We start from the raw sequence: 19,618 nt of genomic DNA, 5'->3' as shown, positions 1-19,618 counted from the left end.
CAAAAATGGATACAAGGTATGGTAATGATATGAAACGAAAACATGATGCTATATGCAACCATGATAAGCATGTAAATAAAAGGGAGAAAGAAATGGGGGATGGAAGACATACAAATATTACAAAATTTCCCTCACACAAGAGGGTCCGAATTTCCTAATTAACTAATTATTTAATTATTACAAACAAAGTGGTCGGCCGGCCTACTGAACTGGTCGGCCATACAAGATTGTAGCCAGTTGGCCACTACTGCTGGAGAAAGACCTGTTGTAACATAACTAAATGGAGCAAAACAGAGGGTTTCCAAAGGATGCCCATCCTTCTTACTCCCTCATGTCATGAAGATTTTCAAGGAGAGAGTAGGTTTGCTTCACAAATCATCAACTTTCACAAATTTGTTGCATGATGATCTTAGAAGCAATAGGAAAAGGCATACTTTAACATATACAACAATAGTATGAAAGCAAGAAGTTTATAGTTAGTTAATCAAACTTGTGGTGGGGTGGCTAAGCCTAAGCTCTAATCCTCCCATGACCACGAGGTTCCAAGAGAGATAAGGAAAGCTATAACAAAGTAAAAACGATCAACTCAAACGGATTTGCTGTTCTGTCCTAAACACGCCAAATCCATGAAGACTTATAACAATACAACTACAGTATTCAAAGCATAAATTAACATATACAAAAAGCACACAAACAGTACAAAAACAGTGCTGAAAATCACTTTTTAGAAGGTGGAAAAAGTGGGCAAAAATGGAAGAAAACTAAGAGGTTTCATCTAGCCGACAAGCCTAAGGAATGGTGGCTAACCCCTCCTCTTTTTTGTAACCTTAAATCACATATTTCAAGCCCAAAATACTTTGAAAATAGTATGTAAAGACAAGAAAGAGAGAGAGAGAGGGTGGTGAAAAGGTTCAAAGTTCATGTCTTGGAAGAAAGGATGATCTTCTTAGTTTACAAACCTCAATGTAAGCACTCTCAACTATCTAAAATTATGTTCAAAACCTCAGCAAAAAGCTTCAAGTTTAAGCTTATATGGTGTATCTATTGTGTATGTATATTTAAGAGGATTGAGAGTCACTTTGAAAAAACATCTAAGCCTTTAGGAAACTATTCTAACCCTAAACCTTAAGATGAGGTCTGTTTGTATAGAGTTTTCACCACCTTTCAACGTAAATATCTTCAAAGGAGAGCAGCTGGCCAAATCCCGTACATGGGAGCAGCTAGTTGCTGCAAAATATCTACATCGCTAAACATGGCCAGCCGACCAATGAATTGTACAGCTGGCCTAAAAAAGTTGCATTCCAGTCATTTTTTGGTCTTGTTGCCAATGAGAGCCGGTCGGGCCCAAATAGCCACGGTTGGGCCCTAAATTTTGAAAATATGATTTTTAAGGGTCTAAAACATTTTGCTCAAAATGGGGTGTAAGGTAAAGATTAAAAGCTTAAAACTGAATTCTTTTGCTAAAGATTCGAAAGATTTACATCGTATAACATTTTATCATCGAGTGTTCGGAATGAAGTGCCCAAATCTGAAGGGCGGCCAAAATGGGGTGTCTACAGCACCCAAAAACCTGAAGTTGGTGAACTTCTCCAGAAGAAGACTAATCACTAGCATTGGTAGCGATGTTAGAATTAGCAAAAATATGTAGGCAGCCAGAAGAACTGTTCTCACGAGACAAAGTGAAGCCAAAAGCCTCACCTATTTTTGGTCAAGCCAAGACTAAACCATCAACAAAATAATCTCCAATGTTCAAATCAAGGACAACTATACTATCTGTCCCTAGATTAGTGGGTACCTCAAGAAAATGACTTACATCTAGATTGGGAAGATAGTCTGAAATAGGTGAGGTAGTGAGGTCAGAAGTCCTCGCAGTAGTAGTGGCGTCATAAACAACGGAGGCAACCAAATGAGACAGACTACGAGGAGCCATACTAAGGTCAACAGCTATGTTCTCTCCACAAGTAACGCGGGTCTCTAAACTCTGAGCCTCTATAAGTTGGGCCTCAATGACTTGATATTCTACCCGTACTTTGGAAGTTGGGAGCCTATAAACCAACGGTGAATCTACAGGAGAAGAGTCTTCTGAGCTGACTTCTATGTATGGCCAAGAGATATGTTCACCATGGGGTTTCTTGCAGTTTCTGGTACCATGTTGTCTCCACCGATAGAAGAATGATCTGAATGGACAATTGGGTCTGGAATAGGCAAACGGCTAAAAAGGTCCAGAATGATTGTTTCTGGGATAACATCGGCAATTACCTCCTCATCTTTTACATGAACATCAACGTCCAAGTGCTTGTCATTGTTATTCTCGCCATCACCTATGTAGGCAAGGAATTCATCGTCCCCTTCATTCTCTAAAGTGAATCCTTCCTCAATTGGGTCATCTTTAGAATCTAAAAGGATTTTGAAGGGCCCTCAGTCTGGGAAGACCAACATTATTAGGGAAAGTAGAAGAGGAGCCAACAGCAGTCAAGGAACCACTAGGTCTTGAGGAAGGAATGTCTAAAACGACACCATGAGCAGAAACAAGAAAGTATTAGGGAAAAATAAATGACCATGTCAAACTGTAAGGGCCAAGCTGAGGCAAAAAAGAAATAACAAGATAAGGAAAAAGGAAATTAAAAAAAAAAAAAATCAAGTCAAACTATTGCTAAGTACCTTGCGTAGCCTTCTCCTAAGTGGTGAGACCCAGTCTAGAGGAACAACTGCTATGGCCTCCTAGGCAACTCTGACCCTTAAGTGAGTTATGCATGTGGGGGCACCAAGAACAAGAGAATGAGGCTAGTAAAGCTACTCAAGCATGACCCTTGGTAGGTTTGGTTCTACTGGGTATGCTAGAGCTAAGTGTTTGAAGCGAGAATACAAACTAGTTTGACAACTGTAGCAATAAGGCATACATAGGGACAAATCCTTTTGAGGGATACGTTCAGCGATTAGAATAATGGAAGTGCTATTGCAAAAATTATGGGAAGAGTGTCAAGAAAACCCTCATTTCCAAGCGAGGAAAGCTCCAAAAAGGTAAGACCCTCTGTATATATATTAGTGTGGTTGCGGATGAACTACAGTAAATCCTTAATGATAATCCTTAAAAAAGGGAAGGGTGCTAAGGATACCTTCATCCATGCCAAATTGTCTAAGGAGTCTATCAGGGTGATATACCGCGCTAAGCATTCCCTCTTCATAACAAACGGGGAGATAGTCAGGGCATTTCATTGCTATCACATTAAGGGAATTGGCTTAGATGTTAGGAACATAGAAGTCAACATAGCGAGCCTCGACAAAATAAAAAGGAACCACCGAGATGCCGGTGAAGTTCTAAGTGTAGGAAGAGTTTGTTATAACCAACCTCGAACCATCAAGCAATATACGAGAGGGAGTTGTTAACTTCCCTCACTACTGTGTCTCCCTCTGTATCCAAGACTACATTACTCTCTGCATCTATGACTTCCTTGATGAAAAAGATATTGTACTGACAGAACTTTGAGCCACATGAGGGGAATCGGTCATAAAAGAAGGCGATCAAGAATTGAGTATAAATGAAACTTCATACATCGTAGTGATCTATAGATCGGGTCGAATTTGAGTGAATCATGTCCAAGAGGGCATACGAATTCCCCAAAAAGAGATGAGCCAAAGGGATATAAGAACCATTGCAAAGGCAGACTGCCAAAGGATACCAGTGGGTTTAAACTATCAAAAGGATTACTGGGCAGAACAAAAAAAAAAAGACAAGAAGTAGCTAACAAAAGCAACAAACATCAAGTCTGTATATACGCAGGTCCCTCAACAGAGGCACGATTCTGCTCAGTAACCTTACCTATAACAAGTTGGATGTCTTTGAAAAAGTGGCGCGTCCAAGGAAGCTAAGAAGTTTTGTCTTTCTTGGGCCTTGTAGCCAATTGCTCACCAGTACTTAGGTCAAACCAAGACCCCCACTTCTTTACCTCACTGAAAGTCGCCCGCAAAGCATCAACTGTTCTTCTCTTTTCAGCCATTAGAGAGATAGGATTAAAGATGTGGTCCCTATGGACACTTAAGCGGAGCAAAACTGCTACATCCTCCAAAGTTGGGCCAATCTCACCCCAAACAAGGCTGAAGGTGTGGGTGTCTTTACTCCATCTAGAAATGATTGCATCATTGTTAGTCTGGAGCTTATAAACAAAAGGTCTATTGAAGTAATAATGGTGCTGAAAAGTTACACATCCAGCAAGCGCTATTCTAAAGCAAGGTTCTTGATAACATCATTGACCCAATAGATCCAACTGTCTGAAGGGCCTGAATGGGTGTGATAATAGATGAAAGAGTGAGAAAAATCCCCACGCTCTACACGGAACCGCATCAAGGACTCAAGATTCACCATATCAGCTTTCTCCAAAAAAGCTTCAGGAAGAATGAGCAAAGGCTCTGCTAAAACAGGCGTTTCAAGGACAAAGTCATCAACATTTTTCCAAAAAGGGTCAGAGAGGCCATTGATATAAGGAGCCCTCCTCCAGTCATTGCAAGAGGGAACGGGCTTGTCTATAAGAAGCCTTCCAACCATTGACGATTGCTAGAAAAGAAATTCTTTGAGAAACGTAAACTAGTCGCTAAAAGAAAGGGGCAAGAGACCAAAAGCCAAAAGGAGAGGAAGAAGAGGAGAAAAGTGATAGATTTGATAGGACCCAAGGGATTTATTTATAGAGGGAAACGCTATCACCGCTCTCCAAAACCACAAAAAACAGCATAACCTTTTGCTGAAAAGACGCGACCTTTAGCTCAGCAGGGTGAGGTAATACATGCGCGGAAAAAGAGACACGTGTTTTCCACTCACGCAGGGAGTAGTTGTAGAAGGAAAGGAATTAAGGTGGTGGTTAATCACCTCAACTATGAAAATTAATATCATTGAATGAATATAGGCTGAAGCCCAAGGTAAATGGGTCAACTAGGAGGCTAAACTAGGTTCGACCTGCTTAGACCCAAATAGACCATGGGCAAAGACCAAGAGAAGTTGCTAAGGTACTACTTACCGAGGTCCAGTTGTCTCACCTTGGCAACTACCTTATAAACGCCAAATAACCTTTTGAGGCAAGCAGCCTCCGTATGAGATAGTGTATGGACACTTGGCACCGATAGCAAGCACCAAGGCACTAGTAACCAAAGGCTGATGGCAGGCCCAAGGCACCTCTAGCTTGGCACTGATAACAGGCCCCTTAGCTTACTGTTTAGAGCTAATAGTAGGCACCAAGAAGGCCAGTATACCGCAGTGATCCCGTAAAGATGGGAGCAGGGCAGCCTAAAAGAAAATGACTCACTTTCCATTTACCCAAATTATGGACCTGCCTTGGTTGCACAAGCAAGACCAAGGAAGCCCCCTTGGGCTTGGTACAAGGCACAACCCTTGTTGTGGCCCACACCCTAGGATGCTAGAGAGTTTGTGGTTAAATGGCTAAAGGTGAAGGAGCCGTTGAGGTAGACACCAATATGGCTGATAGGAGGCCATAACTCCTAAGAGTACATGTTTTGGGAAACCAAACTGAGAAGGCAGGTCCCACAACAACTATGACACCTGATGAGGTTTATACCAAAATGGTACATGCTGAGGTTCATGCCAAACAGATAGTACAGTGGCACTTGCTAAGGCTTTGTGCCAAACAAATAGTACTTGTCAAGGGACACATGTCTACCAAGACCTAGTGATTTAGGACGGAATATCCTATGGCAAGTGTCGTTGTAGTATCAAGGAAAAGCCTATAAAATAGGGCCTAATTCCCAACGTTCAAGAGAGAATGTTTTAGGGATTTGGGGAATATGCAGCCCATTTGATTGCACTATCATTTCCTTCTTCTATATCACTTGCTCCACCATTGCCTGGCCATTCACTCTCCAACCTTCCTAGATTATTGACCTATTAACGTAGCTTTGCCTCTCTAAGTGATATTATTATTACTGTTCATTTTGGACCCCCTATATGGACATATGAGTTGATGTTCAATGCCATTTGATTTAAGATAATGCTGAAATTTGTTAGCAAGATATTCTCTTCCATTATCACTTCTTAGAATTTGAAGTTTAGTTTGTAATTTTGTTTCTACAAAGGCCTTGAATTCAACAAACTTGAAGAAAACTTCACTTTTATAAGAAAGTGAAAGCAACCATGTAAACTTGATAGTTGTCAATGAAAAGCACACAATATATGTAGTTTGAAACAAATGCAGCAAATGGTCCCCAAATATCTGAATGAATAAGAGCTAAAGGTTGATTTATAGTGGAATTAGAAAGACTAAATGGAAACCTATGGCTCTTAGAGACACAGCAATGTGTGCACAGTTTGTTTGTAGTACTACTAGTAGTAGTAATAGGTAAATACTGCTGAGAAACAAGATAGTGCAACTTCTTAGATGAAGGATGGCCTAATCTATGATGCCAAATAGAATCAGTATGCACTGTAGTAGTAGTAGTAGTAGTAGTAATAGTAGTAGTAGTAGTAGTAGTAGAATAATGAAAGCAGGTTGAAGATCTAGAAGTAAATGATAAAGAAGTAGCTACAGTTAGAAGATGATAAAGGCCATTGGAATGACATCCTTTATAGAGAATCTTCTTGGTAATATTGTCTTGTATAATAAATGAGTCAACATCAAAAGTAATGGTGCATTTATTATCAATAGCTAATTGATGAACAAAAAGAAGGTTTGAAGAAATAGAAGGAACATGTTGCAAATTATTGAGTTTGAAAGAAATGGTTGGTGTAGGAAGAATGTCATTACCAGTATGATGAATAGGCAAGGTAGAACCATCTTCCACAGTGACTTGATCATGACCTTGATAAGGTTGATATGGACTCAAATTATTTAGATCATTGGTGAAGTGACTTGTGGCTACAGAGTCCAAGAACTAGTTGGAGCCAACTTGAGAAGCATTAGTAACAGTAGTAGCATTAGCAGGATTGGATGTTGATGAAAACGCAACGTAGGCTCTAAGATTAGACCTAGATGGGATGGAAGATGCCTTAAAAGATGAGTCCATTCCATGCCAACACTCTAAAGCTGAGTGGTTAGGCTTTCCACAGATTTGACATGACAGAGATCCAATATTGGAGTAGGGCTGAGATTAAGATTTAGGAGGTTGAGTCTTGTTATTGTGACGTCCTCTACCTTGTGAAATTTTTCCATTGCTTCGACCTCTAAATGAAGAATTTCCTCCATGATCACTATATCCTCCTCTCTGATAACTTCCATGAATACCTCGATAATTGCCTCTTGTAATAGCATAAGCAAAGGGAAGATATGAGGCATGTGCTTGTTTAGTGGAGTTTCCAATATGAATTGACTTAGAACACAGTAATGAAGACAAACAAGTAATAGAGATTGGTTCACATTTGGCATGAATTGTAGTCCTGAAAGCATTATATTCATCAGGTAAGCCATTTAAAGTGAGCAAGACTAAATCCTCATCCTCAATAGGTGACCCAACCAAATGCAACTGATCAGAAACAGACTTAATTTGACTCAAATAGTCTTCCATAGTTAAATTCTTCTTTGTAATATGATTGCGTTTGTTCTTTAACTAGTGAATGTAGGATCTAGATAGAGATGTAAATCAAGTAGCTAGTGTAGTTCAGACCTCAGAACTTGCTCCACAATAAAGAACATAAGTGAAAATAGAATATGATAGTGTAGCAATAAGACAACTCAGCAAGTGTGCATCAATGGTGATCCAATTAGTACATGCAAAATTCAGAATAGGATTTCCATTTGCATCATTGATTGTTGAAGAAAGACAAACCTCTTATCCATCAACATAGCCTATAAGCTTTGTAGCTCTCAAGATATGCTAGAATTGGCTTTTCCATATGATGGAATTTCTTGAATCAAGCATGGTTGGAACAAATGAATTTAGATTTGAAATGAGAAGAGTAGGATTTGAAGGCAACGCAAATGTGTTTGACAAAATGCTTGAAGAAATGGTAGAAGATGCTGAAGCTGTCATTGTTATAGCTCCTTGAAGGTTTGCTACCATTGTTAGATCTTGTTGAAGATTCAATGCTCGTGAGAGCTCTCTTGGCTCTGATACCAGAAAAGAAATTGAAGTTTATCTCATTTTTCATTAATATTCAATCAATACAATTTGAGTCTTTATATACAATTTATTGCAACTGTCTAACCTAACCAATCATTCAACTTACTATGGTTGTATTATCACAACTCCCTAACTAACTAATTTAACCACCCCAAGTGGACTGCAACCTCCTCAATCTAATACACATGCTTAATTCTTGTGCACTAGCTACAGATGACTCAACTGCCTTGTTCAGTTGTGGCTTGGGTTGTAGCCTTGTCTGTGGCTGTGGCTGTGGCTGTGGCTGCAACCTTGGCTGTGACTGCAACTTTGTCTTGGAATTCAGCTTTGCATTTTTGTTATATGGATGGAGTATTTGGTAGTCAAGAAGCAATCACATTGTCTTGTTTCAAAAAAATTGAGTCCATTTTTAAAAAATTAAACTTTTTATTTTCCGTATTTTTTTTGTTTTTTGTCAAAAGTTTTAATATTTTTAAAAAAATTAATTTTTTAGATGCACTTAACTTAGATACACTTAAAAAAATATAATATTTATGAAACAAATCTTTAAAAAATTTATCAAATACAAAATTATATATATAGTACAAAAACTCAGTACATTTTTATATTTTTGTGTATTTATTAAAATTTTTAAATATTTTTCACAAATATTTTACTTTTTAAGTGCATTTAAGTTATGTGCATCTTGAAAGTAAAAAAATTACTTAAAATATTAAAAAATAGACCAAAAGCATAAAAAAAATAAACAAATAAACCAAAAATAAAAAATTCAATTCTCAGAAAATCAATCAAAACCAAACAACGTCGGAATTTGATCATCTCCATTCCATATATGTAATGGAAGATTTCCATTACATACATAAATATATATACATATGTTGTCAACATTATAAGAAATTAGAGTTGTCAGTTTACTAGTAAAATTAGTGAACATAAGTATAACCACTTAAAGGGACCGCCACTAGGAATTTAGAGTTGTTAGTTTAGGAATTTGCTGATTTTGCAACTGGCTATATTGCAAAATACATGACAATTAATCAGAGGTTGGTTAATGCCTTGAAGTACAAGGAGACACGTAAATGGCGACCCTCGAAAGTTGGCACCTTTAAGATTAATTTTGATGGGGCTACTTTTACTTATGGTACATTACAAGCGGAATTGGGATCATCGTGAAGGACTACAAAGGGGAGGTTGTTGCTTTATGTTCAGAAAGAGTGTGGGACTTTTTGCATGCCAAGCATGTAGAGGTGTTGGGTGCCTAGAAGGCTTTAAACTTTACTGAAGATTTGTGTCTCACAAACATCCATATTGAAGACAGGTAATCAAGGCTATACTGTCCTCTAAAAATGATCTCTCTGATATTGGTGCCCTTTTGTTGCTAGTATTCGGCAAAGATTATCTTGTTTTGCCTCTGCTCAATGTTCTCATGTGGGTAGAGATGGAAATTCAGTCACTTATCAACTTCCTCATTTGGCTCTAGAGGTGGATGGACAGGAAGTTCGGGTGGAAGAAGCCTCACTAATGGGTGTGCTTTTTTTGTTGCTGAGTTCGGTTGTTGTTTTTGGCTTGAAGTTGTGAGGAAATTGACTTCAACTCCTCCATCAAGAACCATCAAGAAAGAAGAAGAAGAAAAGAGAAGCTTGGCTTCTCTTGTGAAGGTACTAGAAGGCTCAAGATGATCAAGAAGCTAGATACAAATTTCATCTTGAATTGAAGCTCCTGATGGTCAACCATGGAAACCTTCCGAACGCATCCGAAACGTGGTGAATTTGGCGTCACCACTTGCGCATATCATCCTCAATGGAAGGCTATAAATAGATAGGTAGCAAATTGTATTTGGTATGCAAACATTGAATTGAAGAAGAAAAGAGTGGTGAGGAACCAAGAGTGAATTATGTATCTCTCGAAAATATATTGAATTTTCACTGCCCATAGACGTAGGCTATTGTCGAACCACGTAAACTCTTGTTTCTCTCTTGTGTGTGTTTGTTTGCATCAATCTGTGGCATCCCCTGACCCAACAAGTGCTATAAGAGCCTCATTGGTCAATTTTTTGGAAAAACAGAGTGTTCTTTTAGAGTTGCCCAGATTGCGAAGTTGTCGAAATCAACTTCTGAATACACCAGGAGGTTCGGCTCGTCGAGAGGAGTCCAACGATGTAAAGAACAGGTTCGTAGGACCCCATACACGCCCTCACGTGCCCTTAGAAGATATGCGCGTGAGTCTTACTCACCATGCACTGCATGCGCGAACAAAAAGAAAGAGACGAGCTGACGTGTCACGTTGCCCGTCACTGACATCACTCACCTGAATCGAAACCAAGCCGAGTCAGAAGCAGCACCAAAGCCGCCGATCTACCACGCATCAATGCCACGTGTTGCCAGGTTTGCGCCTCCTATCAGCGCCACATCAGCATGCCACGTCAACACTAGCAGTTTGATTAACTGTCAGGTCAGCTGATACGTTAGCAGCATTGACCGCCACGTTAGTAGCCCAGCCAGAAATGAAATATTCCCTCTGTGATGGAATATTCTAAAGGAACATTCTCTTGAATAACAGAATGTTCCCTAAAAGGTTTTAGTCAGTTTTAAGAGCACTTTTGGGCCAATTTTTTATGTAGAGAGAGTAGCCCCTAGCTAAATCGATTGTTCCGAACGTAACCACGCTATCCATTTCTTCATATTCAGATCCGAATTTTGTAAGGTTGTTAAGGATGTTGTATTCCAAACTGTCTTAGCCGTCCCCGAAGAAGGGCTCTTTTGGTGGTTGCAGAATTTTGAAGAAGAATGGCAGAAGGAAAGGCTTCATAAAGTAACCAAGGAAGAAGGAGTTCAATCTCCAATGCCAAGTTCGAGGTTAAAAAGTTCACTGGAAAAAACAACTTCGACATTTGGAAATGCAAAGTCTTGGACGTGCTCGTCCAACACGATTTGGATATCACTTTAGAGGACAAACTTACAGAATTGTCTAACAAAGATTGGATCAAGATCAACCGGCTAGCCTGTGGTACCATCCAGTTATGTCTTGCAAAAGATCAAAAGTATTATGTCATGAAGGAGACGAATGCCAAAGATCTTTGGAAGAAGTTGGAAGACAAGCACATGACGAAAAGCATAGAGAATTGGTCATACTTGAAGAAGAAGCTTTTATGGTTTTAGTATAAATAAGGAAGTTCAATGTCCGAACAATTGAATGACTTTAACAAAATTCTTGGCAATCTACTCAATCTGAATGTTGAAGTTGAAGATGAAGACAAGGCTTTATTGCTGCTGAATTCCTTATCAGATGAATATGAGCACTTGATTACCACACTGTTCTATAGAAAGGAAGAAATCAAATTTGAAGATGTGTCTAACACATTGGTTAACAATGAATACCAGAAAAAGAATAAGAAGGCCCATTATCAAAACACATTAGGTGGATCCGTAGTTGTACAAGGAGGAAGATTGGAGAAGAAGAAGCAATCTGGAAGGGGGTCATACAGAAGCAACAAAAACATATCCCCCTCCATGTCTAAGGATGCCAACCAGAAGAATACCTGCGATAGATGAATGTGCCCTTTGTCGAAAGAAAGGACACTGGAAAGCTGATTTTTCGAATAATAACAATTAGACATCTATAGTCAGCCTTGCTCATGAGAATGAAGATTTAGATTGTGTGTGTATTGCTCCATTATTTCCTTTCCATTCTGATGAATAGATTACGGATTCTGGATGTATTTTCCACATGTGTCCTAATCAGGACTGGTTTTCTGACTTTGGGAAATTAGATAGTGGAATAGTTCTTATGGGTAACGACACTGCTTGTGAGACAATGGGAATATGAGTATCCAACTGAAGTTGCATAATGGAACAATTCGAGCTCTAAAACTAGTTTTCTGACTTTGAGAAGTTAGATAGTGGAACAGTTCTTATGGGTAACAACACTGCCTGTGAGACAATGGGAATAAGAAGTATCCAACTGAAGTTGCATGATAGAACAGTTCGAGCTCTAAAAGAAGCATGGTATGTACCAAAATTGAAGAAGAATCTCATTTCGTTGGGCGCTTTAGCATCCAAAGGTTTCAAGATTACCTTGGAAGGTGGAGCTCTCATAGTAGTATCGGGAACTCGGGGTTATCATTGAAGGAAACAAGAAGAAGGATTTGTACTTCTTGTAAGGAAGTATAGTTGAGGTGGAGCAGCCACTAACAGTAGAAAGAATGAAGAAGTTGACAGAGATTACACGAAGACTAAAGTCAAGTTCGAGACAGAAGAACATTGAACGGAAGAAATTATGGACAATGTGCATACCAATAAATGGGGGCCTCCCAAAGTTGCATTGAAAAAAGGTAAGCGTTGTTTTGTCACATCTATTGAAGAATATTCTCATCACGTTTGGGTGTACACTATGAAGAATAAGAATGAAGTTGTGAACATCTTCACAACACGGAAGAAAATTATGGAAAACCAGACTGGCAGAAAATTAAAGACCTTAAGATCAGATAATTATGGAGCGAACATTACCAATCCGTTGGAGGAACACTGTCAGAAAGGAAGTAGAATACATCACATCATTGAACAACGAACTCCACAACAGTATGGAATGGCAGAACGGATGAACAGTTCTCCATTGGAAAAGGTGCGCTGTATGCTTGCTCAATCCGGTTTAGGCAAGCAATTTTGGGCTGAAGTTGTGACATATGCCTACCACCTTATCAACTGTTTGCCAACTGTTGCAAATGAAGAAAGAACATCTTTGGAGGTATGGTTCGGTACTCATGCCAATGACTATAATCAATTACATGTATTTGGTAGTCTGGCTTACTATCATGTGCAGTGAAGTAAGCTTCATCCTAGAGCCAAGAAAGAAGTATTCTTGGGCTCTAGTCGCAAAGTAAAAGGGTACAGGCTTTGGTGTCCTGAATTGAAGAAGGTCATAGTTAGCCGAGATGTCACAATTAATAAGTCTGAAATGCTTAAGCAACTCAAGCCTGAAGATTCTAGTTAACAAAAACAAAACCATTGGAATGCAGCAAGTGGAGTTTGATGCACCAGTAGATTCAGAAGAATGATTTGAAGAAGGTGCAATTGAAGAAGAATTAGTTACAACAATATCGCAACAATCAAAGTCTATTACTACGAGGAAGTTGAATAGAGAGACTAGAAGACCGGTAAGATACACGAATATCGTATCTTAATCATTTCCAGTAGTTGGGAATGATATCTCAATAACTGATGCAGCCAAGAAGAGCCCCCAGTAAGAACAACTAGCTGAAAAAGAAGAAGTACAAATTATGCACAAGAACAAGACTTGGGATTTGGAATGACTACCAAACAGAAAGAAGGAAATCGGTTGCAAATGGAAATTCACCAAGAAGAATGGTGATTTTAATGAAGAAATTTTGTTTATCTCAACCTGGAAGGTTTCAAGTAGTTGGAAAGGAAAAATTCATTGGAAAGAAGAAATCTCTCTACAAAATGAAGCAATAACCACGATAGTGGTATGATCGGTCTGATCATTTTATGGTTGCACAAAATAAGACTCTTGGGACAAAGAATCTCCAAGAGTGGGTTAGGGTTAGAAGTACAGTGCATCTCTCCAAACAGAAGAAAACCCAGCAGAAGTAGAACAGAATTGAAGTTAATCTCAAACAGAGTTTGGGCTTAATCCATTTGGAGCAAATGTAAGCACCTTCGGATGCATGGCAGCATTGATTGCTCACTATATAGTTTGGATGGAGAACTTTCGCTAAGGTGGAGAATTGTGAGGAAGTTGGCTTCAACTTCTTCATCAACAACCATCAAGAAAGAAGAAGAAAAGAGAAGCTTAGCTTCTCTTATGAAGGTACTAAAAGGCTCAAGATGATCCAAAAGCTAGAGGCAAATTTCATCTTGAGTTGAAGCTCCTGATGGTCAACCATGGAAGCCTCCTGAACGCGTCCGAAACGTGGTGAATTTGGCATCACCGCTTGTGCATCTCATCCTCAGTGAAATTCTATAAATAGATAGGTAGTGAATTATATTTGGTGTGCAAACATTGAGTTGAAGTAGAAGAGAGTGGTGAGGAACCAAGAATGAATTTTGTATCTCTTCAAAATATACTGAATTTTTGCTGCCCGTGGATGTTGGCTATTGCCGAACCACGTAAACTATGTGTTTCTCTCTTGTGTGTGTTTGTTTGCATCAATTTGTGGCATCTCCTGTCCCAAAAGAAGCCACAATAAAAAAAATTAAAAAATAAAAATAAAATAAAAAAATAAAAAGTACTCATTCATGAAAATAACTTTAATACCCATTTAATATTTTGAAAACAAATTTGAAATCAATTAAAATAGTAGAACCAATCAAAATCACACTACTTGAAATTAAGTGCTACACATGGGATTTGATACAAGCATTATCTATTTCACAGCCTTCAATCAAAATTTCATTTATTTCTCTAACCATATGTACGCAAACATAATTCCAAAAAGCAGAGAAAATTCACTAGCCATACTACAATTTACATACCTAATTTTATCTTCCATTGCGAAACATTATTAATCCATTAAAAGATTGTTAAACCCTCATTAACAATCGTATAACCTCCATCAACCATTAAATTATGCCCGCTCACATACTTGGACTCATCACTAGCCAAATAAAGAACAGCTTGAGCCACATCCTCTGGCTTAAGAGCCACCCCAGAGAGGTTAGAATACAAATTGTCCAACGGATCATCATCTTCCAAGTTGAAGAGCTTCCTCGGCATCGCTGTTGGGACCACATAAGGCGATACACAGTTCACTCGAATGCCAAATTTGCCAAGCTCGACAGCAGTGTTTCGAGTGAGCCCTAATAAGCCGTGTTTGGAACTAGCATAAGCATGGGTGGTCAAACCACCAAGCACCGAGCTAACACTGGCCGTGTTAACTATGCTTCCACGCTGGGCTGGTTGCATCACGCGAGCTGCGTGTTTTGTGCCCAGAAATGCACCTGTTGGTGCTCAAGAAAATTGGTAAAATTGATAGACTAATCTAGACCGATTCAAACATAAGAACCATTGGGTTTCAGTTTCAAATAATTGAAAATAAGTCTTGGTAAAATTATCGCTAAAAATATTTTTTTGTGACAATTTTTTATATATGTCACTAAAAATTGACAATAAGTGACTTTTTTTTGCCATGATTTTTATAAATTGTCGCTAAAACTTACAATTAATGATGTTTTTTTATGACAAATTTTTCTCATAGGACCTATTAGACAATAAATTTACTTATTAGGACTTACACGTAAGTACCCCTAAAAAATAAATAGTGCCAAAAACACATAATGAGACACAAAATGGTTCATAGAAAATGCAATGAAAGGGTGAGATTAAATCCAATTGTGGAGGGTTTACATTCAAAATGTATCTCAGTCAACCATCATATTTTCTGTGATCCATTTTATATTTTAATTTTGTGTCTTATCATTAGTGAATTTATAAAATTAAAAATTAAAAAACAACTCGTTTTTGTGCTCTTTTTTTTTCTTTTTTTTTTTCAATTTTTAGGGTCTTCTAGTTCAACAAGATCTAATACTGAAAGTCCTTTTTTGTTTTTTTTAAAAGTTCACTAAATACAGAAACTAATAAACAAAAAAAATATTAAACTTTAAGAAGTTTGTTCCTTATTTGTAATTAATCCTAATTTGAAAATTATATATGTGTATGTATTTTTAATTAATCACTTTCTCCATGTATAAAGATCTATGTATTTTCTTGTTCAGTACTTTTTCACTATTTAAGATGATTTTTGCACTTCTTATAGTAGTAGAAATTGTGGGCTCGTTTGGTTTGATTTTCTGAAAAAAATTTGGGAAATTTTCTCTACAAATAAGTTTTCAAAAATAATCAAACCAAACAAATTTTCCCAAAAAAATTTCTCAAAACTTGTAAACCAAACAAGTTTTCCAAACAAATCTCTCTCTCTCACATATCAAATCAATCACTTTTTCCAAAACTCTATCTCAAAATAATTTTCCAAAACATCTTTTAAAAAAAACTAAACCAAACATGTTTTCGTACTTTTTATCTCTAAAACATATCTCTCAAACACAAACCAAACATGTGTTTCTATAATAATTAGTAAATAATAGGAATAATTTCTTTATCAAACTTAACTGAGTATAAAGAATATTCGTAAGATTCGAAGTATTCTTGACGGTTTATTTTATTTTATTTTATTTTTAGAATGCTTCTATAGGTATAACCAATTTTGATTGAAATTCAATAGTCCTAATATAGTGACCAATTTGAAGCCTAGAACCATTAGACCAAACTAGTTTTCACAATTTGATTTGATTCAGTTTAAATTCTAAATTTTTAGAGCTGTAACAACTGATTTAGTTCTTGATTTATCTCAAAACCGAACTTAGTTAGGCTGTGTGAACACCTTTTACCTATGAGATTAACGCGAACGACATTCTCAAACTCGGCTATGTCATTTTGAAGAATGCTGGATCTTCTAGAATCCATGATTCCTGCATTGTTGAACATTATGTCAAGCTTGCCGTGTTTGGCAACAGCATTGTCGATGGCAGTTTGGACATGGATCTCATTCGTGACATCGCAGTGGACGAAGGAAGCATGAGTTGTGCCGATGTCATTGCAGATCGAGTGGCCCTTTTCGTCTTGTACGTCGGCGATCACCACTTTGGCACCCTGTTCGCAGAACAACTTGGATGTGCAGGATCCAATTCCCCCAGCCCCTCCTGTGATCAGTGCCACCTTTCCTTCCAATCTAATGTTGCAAAAATTGGAAGGAAAAATAAAAAATAAAAATTTAGCCTGTGTTTGGCAAGTGGGTTTGCAGGTTTTTTTGGCTATTTTAGCCACAAAAAATAAAATAGGCTATTTTAGCCATAACAAACAAAACATCACATCCAACCCATAATCATTACATTTTTTTCTCACAAAAAAACTCAAAAAAGCCAAAAAGCCAAAAAGCTCTTCCCAAACCAAGCTTTTAAGCCAAGACTAAAATAGCCAAAAAAGCCAAAAAGCCAAAAAGCCAACCCACTTTCCAAACGGAGGCTTAGAAACTTGGATGGGGCAACAAAATAGTCGGAACGGCATCATCTCTAACACTCCTTTCGTCCCATCGTTCTCTAGCTCTTGATCCAAAGACCACAAAATATGATAATGATTAACTATTGAATTGTGGCCCTCTAGATCAAGTATTAGACGATGACTAGACGAAAAAGTGTTGGAGAGGATCCAAATCCAACATAAATGGATTTGTTTGATATAATTTTTTTTAAATTAAAAATTGATAATGAGAAAATTAGAAAATTGAAGTACATTTCTTCCAACTTCCATATAATTAATTTTTTTTTCAACTTACTTAAATTATGTACTTCATATAAGTATAAATTACATCAAACACTCTTGACACATTTAAAAAAAATAAAAAATAAAAAATTATAAGCAACTCAATAAATTGTATCAAACAAACCCTACTAAATGACAAATCAAAAGAATATATTACTATCAATCATGGCATAGAAGTAATGTAAATACCAAGCAATATGTATTGGGAATTATGTATCATAGTTTGAATTTTTTAAAGTCATGAGTTGCAAGAGAAGGGGAGGGCAGTGTTGTGCCATTTGGTGGCCTACTTTCACCAAACCATTTGCTTTGGAGTGCTTAACGTCTAGATTATCTATATAAAAATTTAAAAAAAAATCATATTAATTAGATATTGTTAATTATGTGATCAAATTATATTTATTTTTAAAAAAAATAGACAACATATGTTATTTTGGAAATAAATTATCTAGTTTTTTAATAACAAATATGATCTAATCATTTAATTATTAATATTTGATAAAATTATTTTTTTTTTATTTTTGACAAACCTAAATCATTCCGATCATAAAATAAATTCAGAGCAGACTCATTAAAAGTCATGACAATTCTAACGGGCCTAAGGCACAAGAAGGGAAAAATTATTCTGTGGTCTAGAGCACCACGTCTCTAACCAATCACAAACTACAACACTCTTTGTTATTTTTCAATTACTTAACGTAAAATTATAAGTCCTATCTTGTTCACTAATCACAACAAATTTGGAGTATCACGTGACTGCACCCCAAGATCACTAAATAATTTCTCACAACAAGAACACTTCTCCCTTTAATCTACAAAGCATGTGGCTTAAATTTGGCCAGTTAATACTAAAAAAAAGTTTAGAAATACAAAAATTAATTACGAAATCAAACACAATACTAAGGTGAGTCACCTTTTTGTGGATCACACACCAATATAAGAAGAATTGTAATTAGTTTCACGATTGATTTATGTAGAAATAATAGAAAGAAAGATAAATTATGCAAATGGTCCCTATAGTTTACACGATGTGTCAATTTGGTCTCTATTATTTTAATTTTCTTGATTCTTCCCCTTAATTTAATGGGTTGTGTCAATTAGTCCAACAAATAACGGTCATTAGGTTTGTTGGACGGAAATTTAAACGATGTGTCAATTTAGTCCCCGTAATTTACATGATGTGTCAATTTGGTCCCTGTCAAAATCGAACAAATTAAAATAATATGGAGCAAATTGACATATTGTGTAAACTATAAGGACCACATTGACAAATCATTTGAGCACGTGACGACTTTTTGTCCACCAAACCTAACGGTCGTTATTTATTGGACCAATATGACATAGTTTGTTAAAATAAGGGACAAAATTGAGCAAATTAAAACAATAAGAGCCAAATTAACAAATCGTATAATTCATTTATATTATTTACCCAATAAAGAACTGCAATAGCAAGGAGTTTCACTCATACCTTCTGGTAGCAGTTGAGAGTACTGAGAAACCTCTCATGGTTGTTTTTGAGTGACTTATGATCTATATCTACTGAAACATGAAGGAAATCAAACAGAGGTAACCAATTTCAATATTTGCAGAGAGAGAAACAGAAATTTATATATAAGGGAATTGGGTTGAAATGAGAGAACTAGTTTCAGTTTCATGCTTCCCATATATATGTGTGTGTATATATGACCCTACAGAACAAATATACTATTCCTTGGAACCATTTGGTTCAATAAAAGACTTTTTTAAGAAGATATTTTTTTTGCATGATTGTGGCTTACAAATGAAAATATCTCTCTCTCATCCATGGCCACTGGAGCTGAATCTATAATTCACTCATTGATCATTTGTCCATTCTACTGATTTGCTGTGGTTCCATTTAAGATTGTGATCCACTCCATAATGAAGCATATTTATAATAGAGAAGTTCCATTATATCATTCAATGATAAATGTAATGATTTTTTTTTAATTTATATTAATTATAAATTTGTATTCTTATTTTAGAACCATTAGATATATAATGGAAATAGAATGGAAAGGATCAAAGATCATTTATTTCTATTGAGAGAAGTTTCTTGACACACGGGACCTTCCTCCCAAATTTTTTGATTTCTTTATATCAAGATATTTACAATCGTTGAATCATGTCTCGAAATTTTTACATTACAAATTTATTAAGTAATCTAATAATTGTAATTATTTTGAGACATAGGATAAGTAAATTTAGA

General features: G+C 36.8%; 1 protein-coding gene across 1 annotated transcript; it reads right to left on the bottom strand.

The window, feature by feature from the left end:
* Nucleotides 1-14,453: 14,453 nt before the first annotated feature.
* Nucleotides 14,454-19,054, bottom strand: LOC114268102 (secoisolariciresinol dehydrogenase). Its single transcript, XM_028209216.2, has 3 exons — nt 18,860-19,054; nt 16,461-16,801; nt 14,454-15,014 (listed from the first exon to the last, which is right to left on the bottom strand). Exons 1-3 carry the CDS (start codon nt 18,895-18,897, stop codon nt 14,587-14,589), a joined length of 807 nt encoding a protein of 268 aa, XP_028065017.1. The 5' UTR covers nt 18,898-19,054; the 3' UTR covers nt 14,454-14,586.
* Between the last annotated feature and the right edge of the window lie 564 nt (nt 19,055-19,618).

Source organism: Camellia sinensis, chromosome 14, assembly GCF_055761805.1.
Source record: "Camellia sinensis isolate YWXY chromosome 14, ASM5576180v1, whole genome shotgun sequence".
Lineage (NCBI taxonomy): Eukaryota > Viridiplantae > Streptophyta > Magnoliopsida > Ericales > Theaceae > Camellia > Camellia sinensis.
The sequence above is the reverse complement of the archived record's forward strand: the minus strand, read 5'-3'. Positions and strand labels throughout refer to the sequence as shown.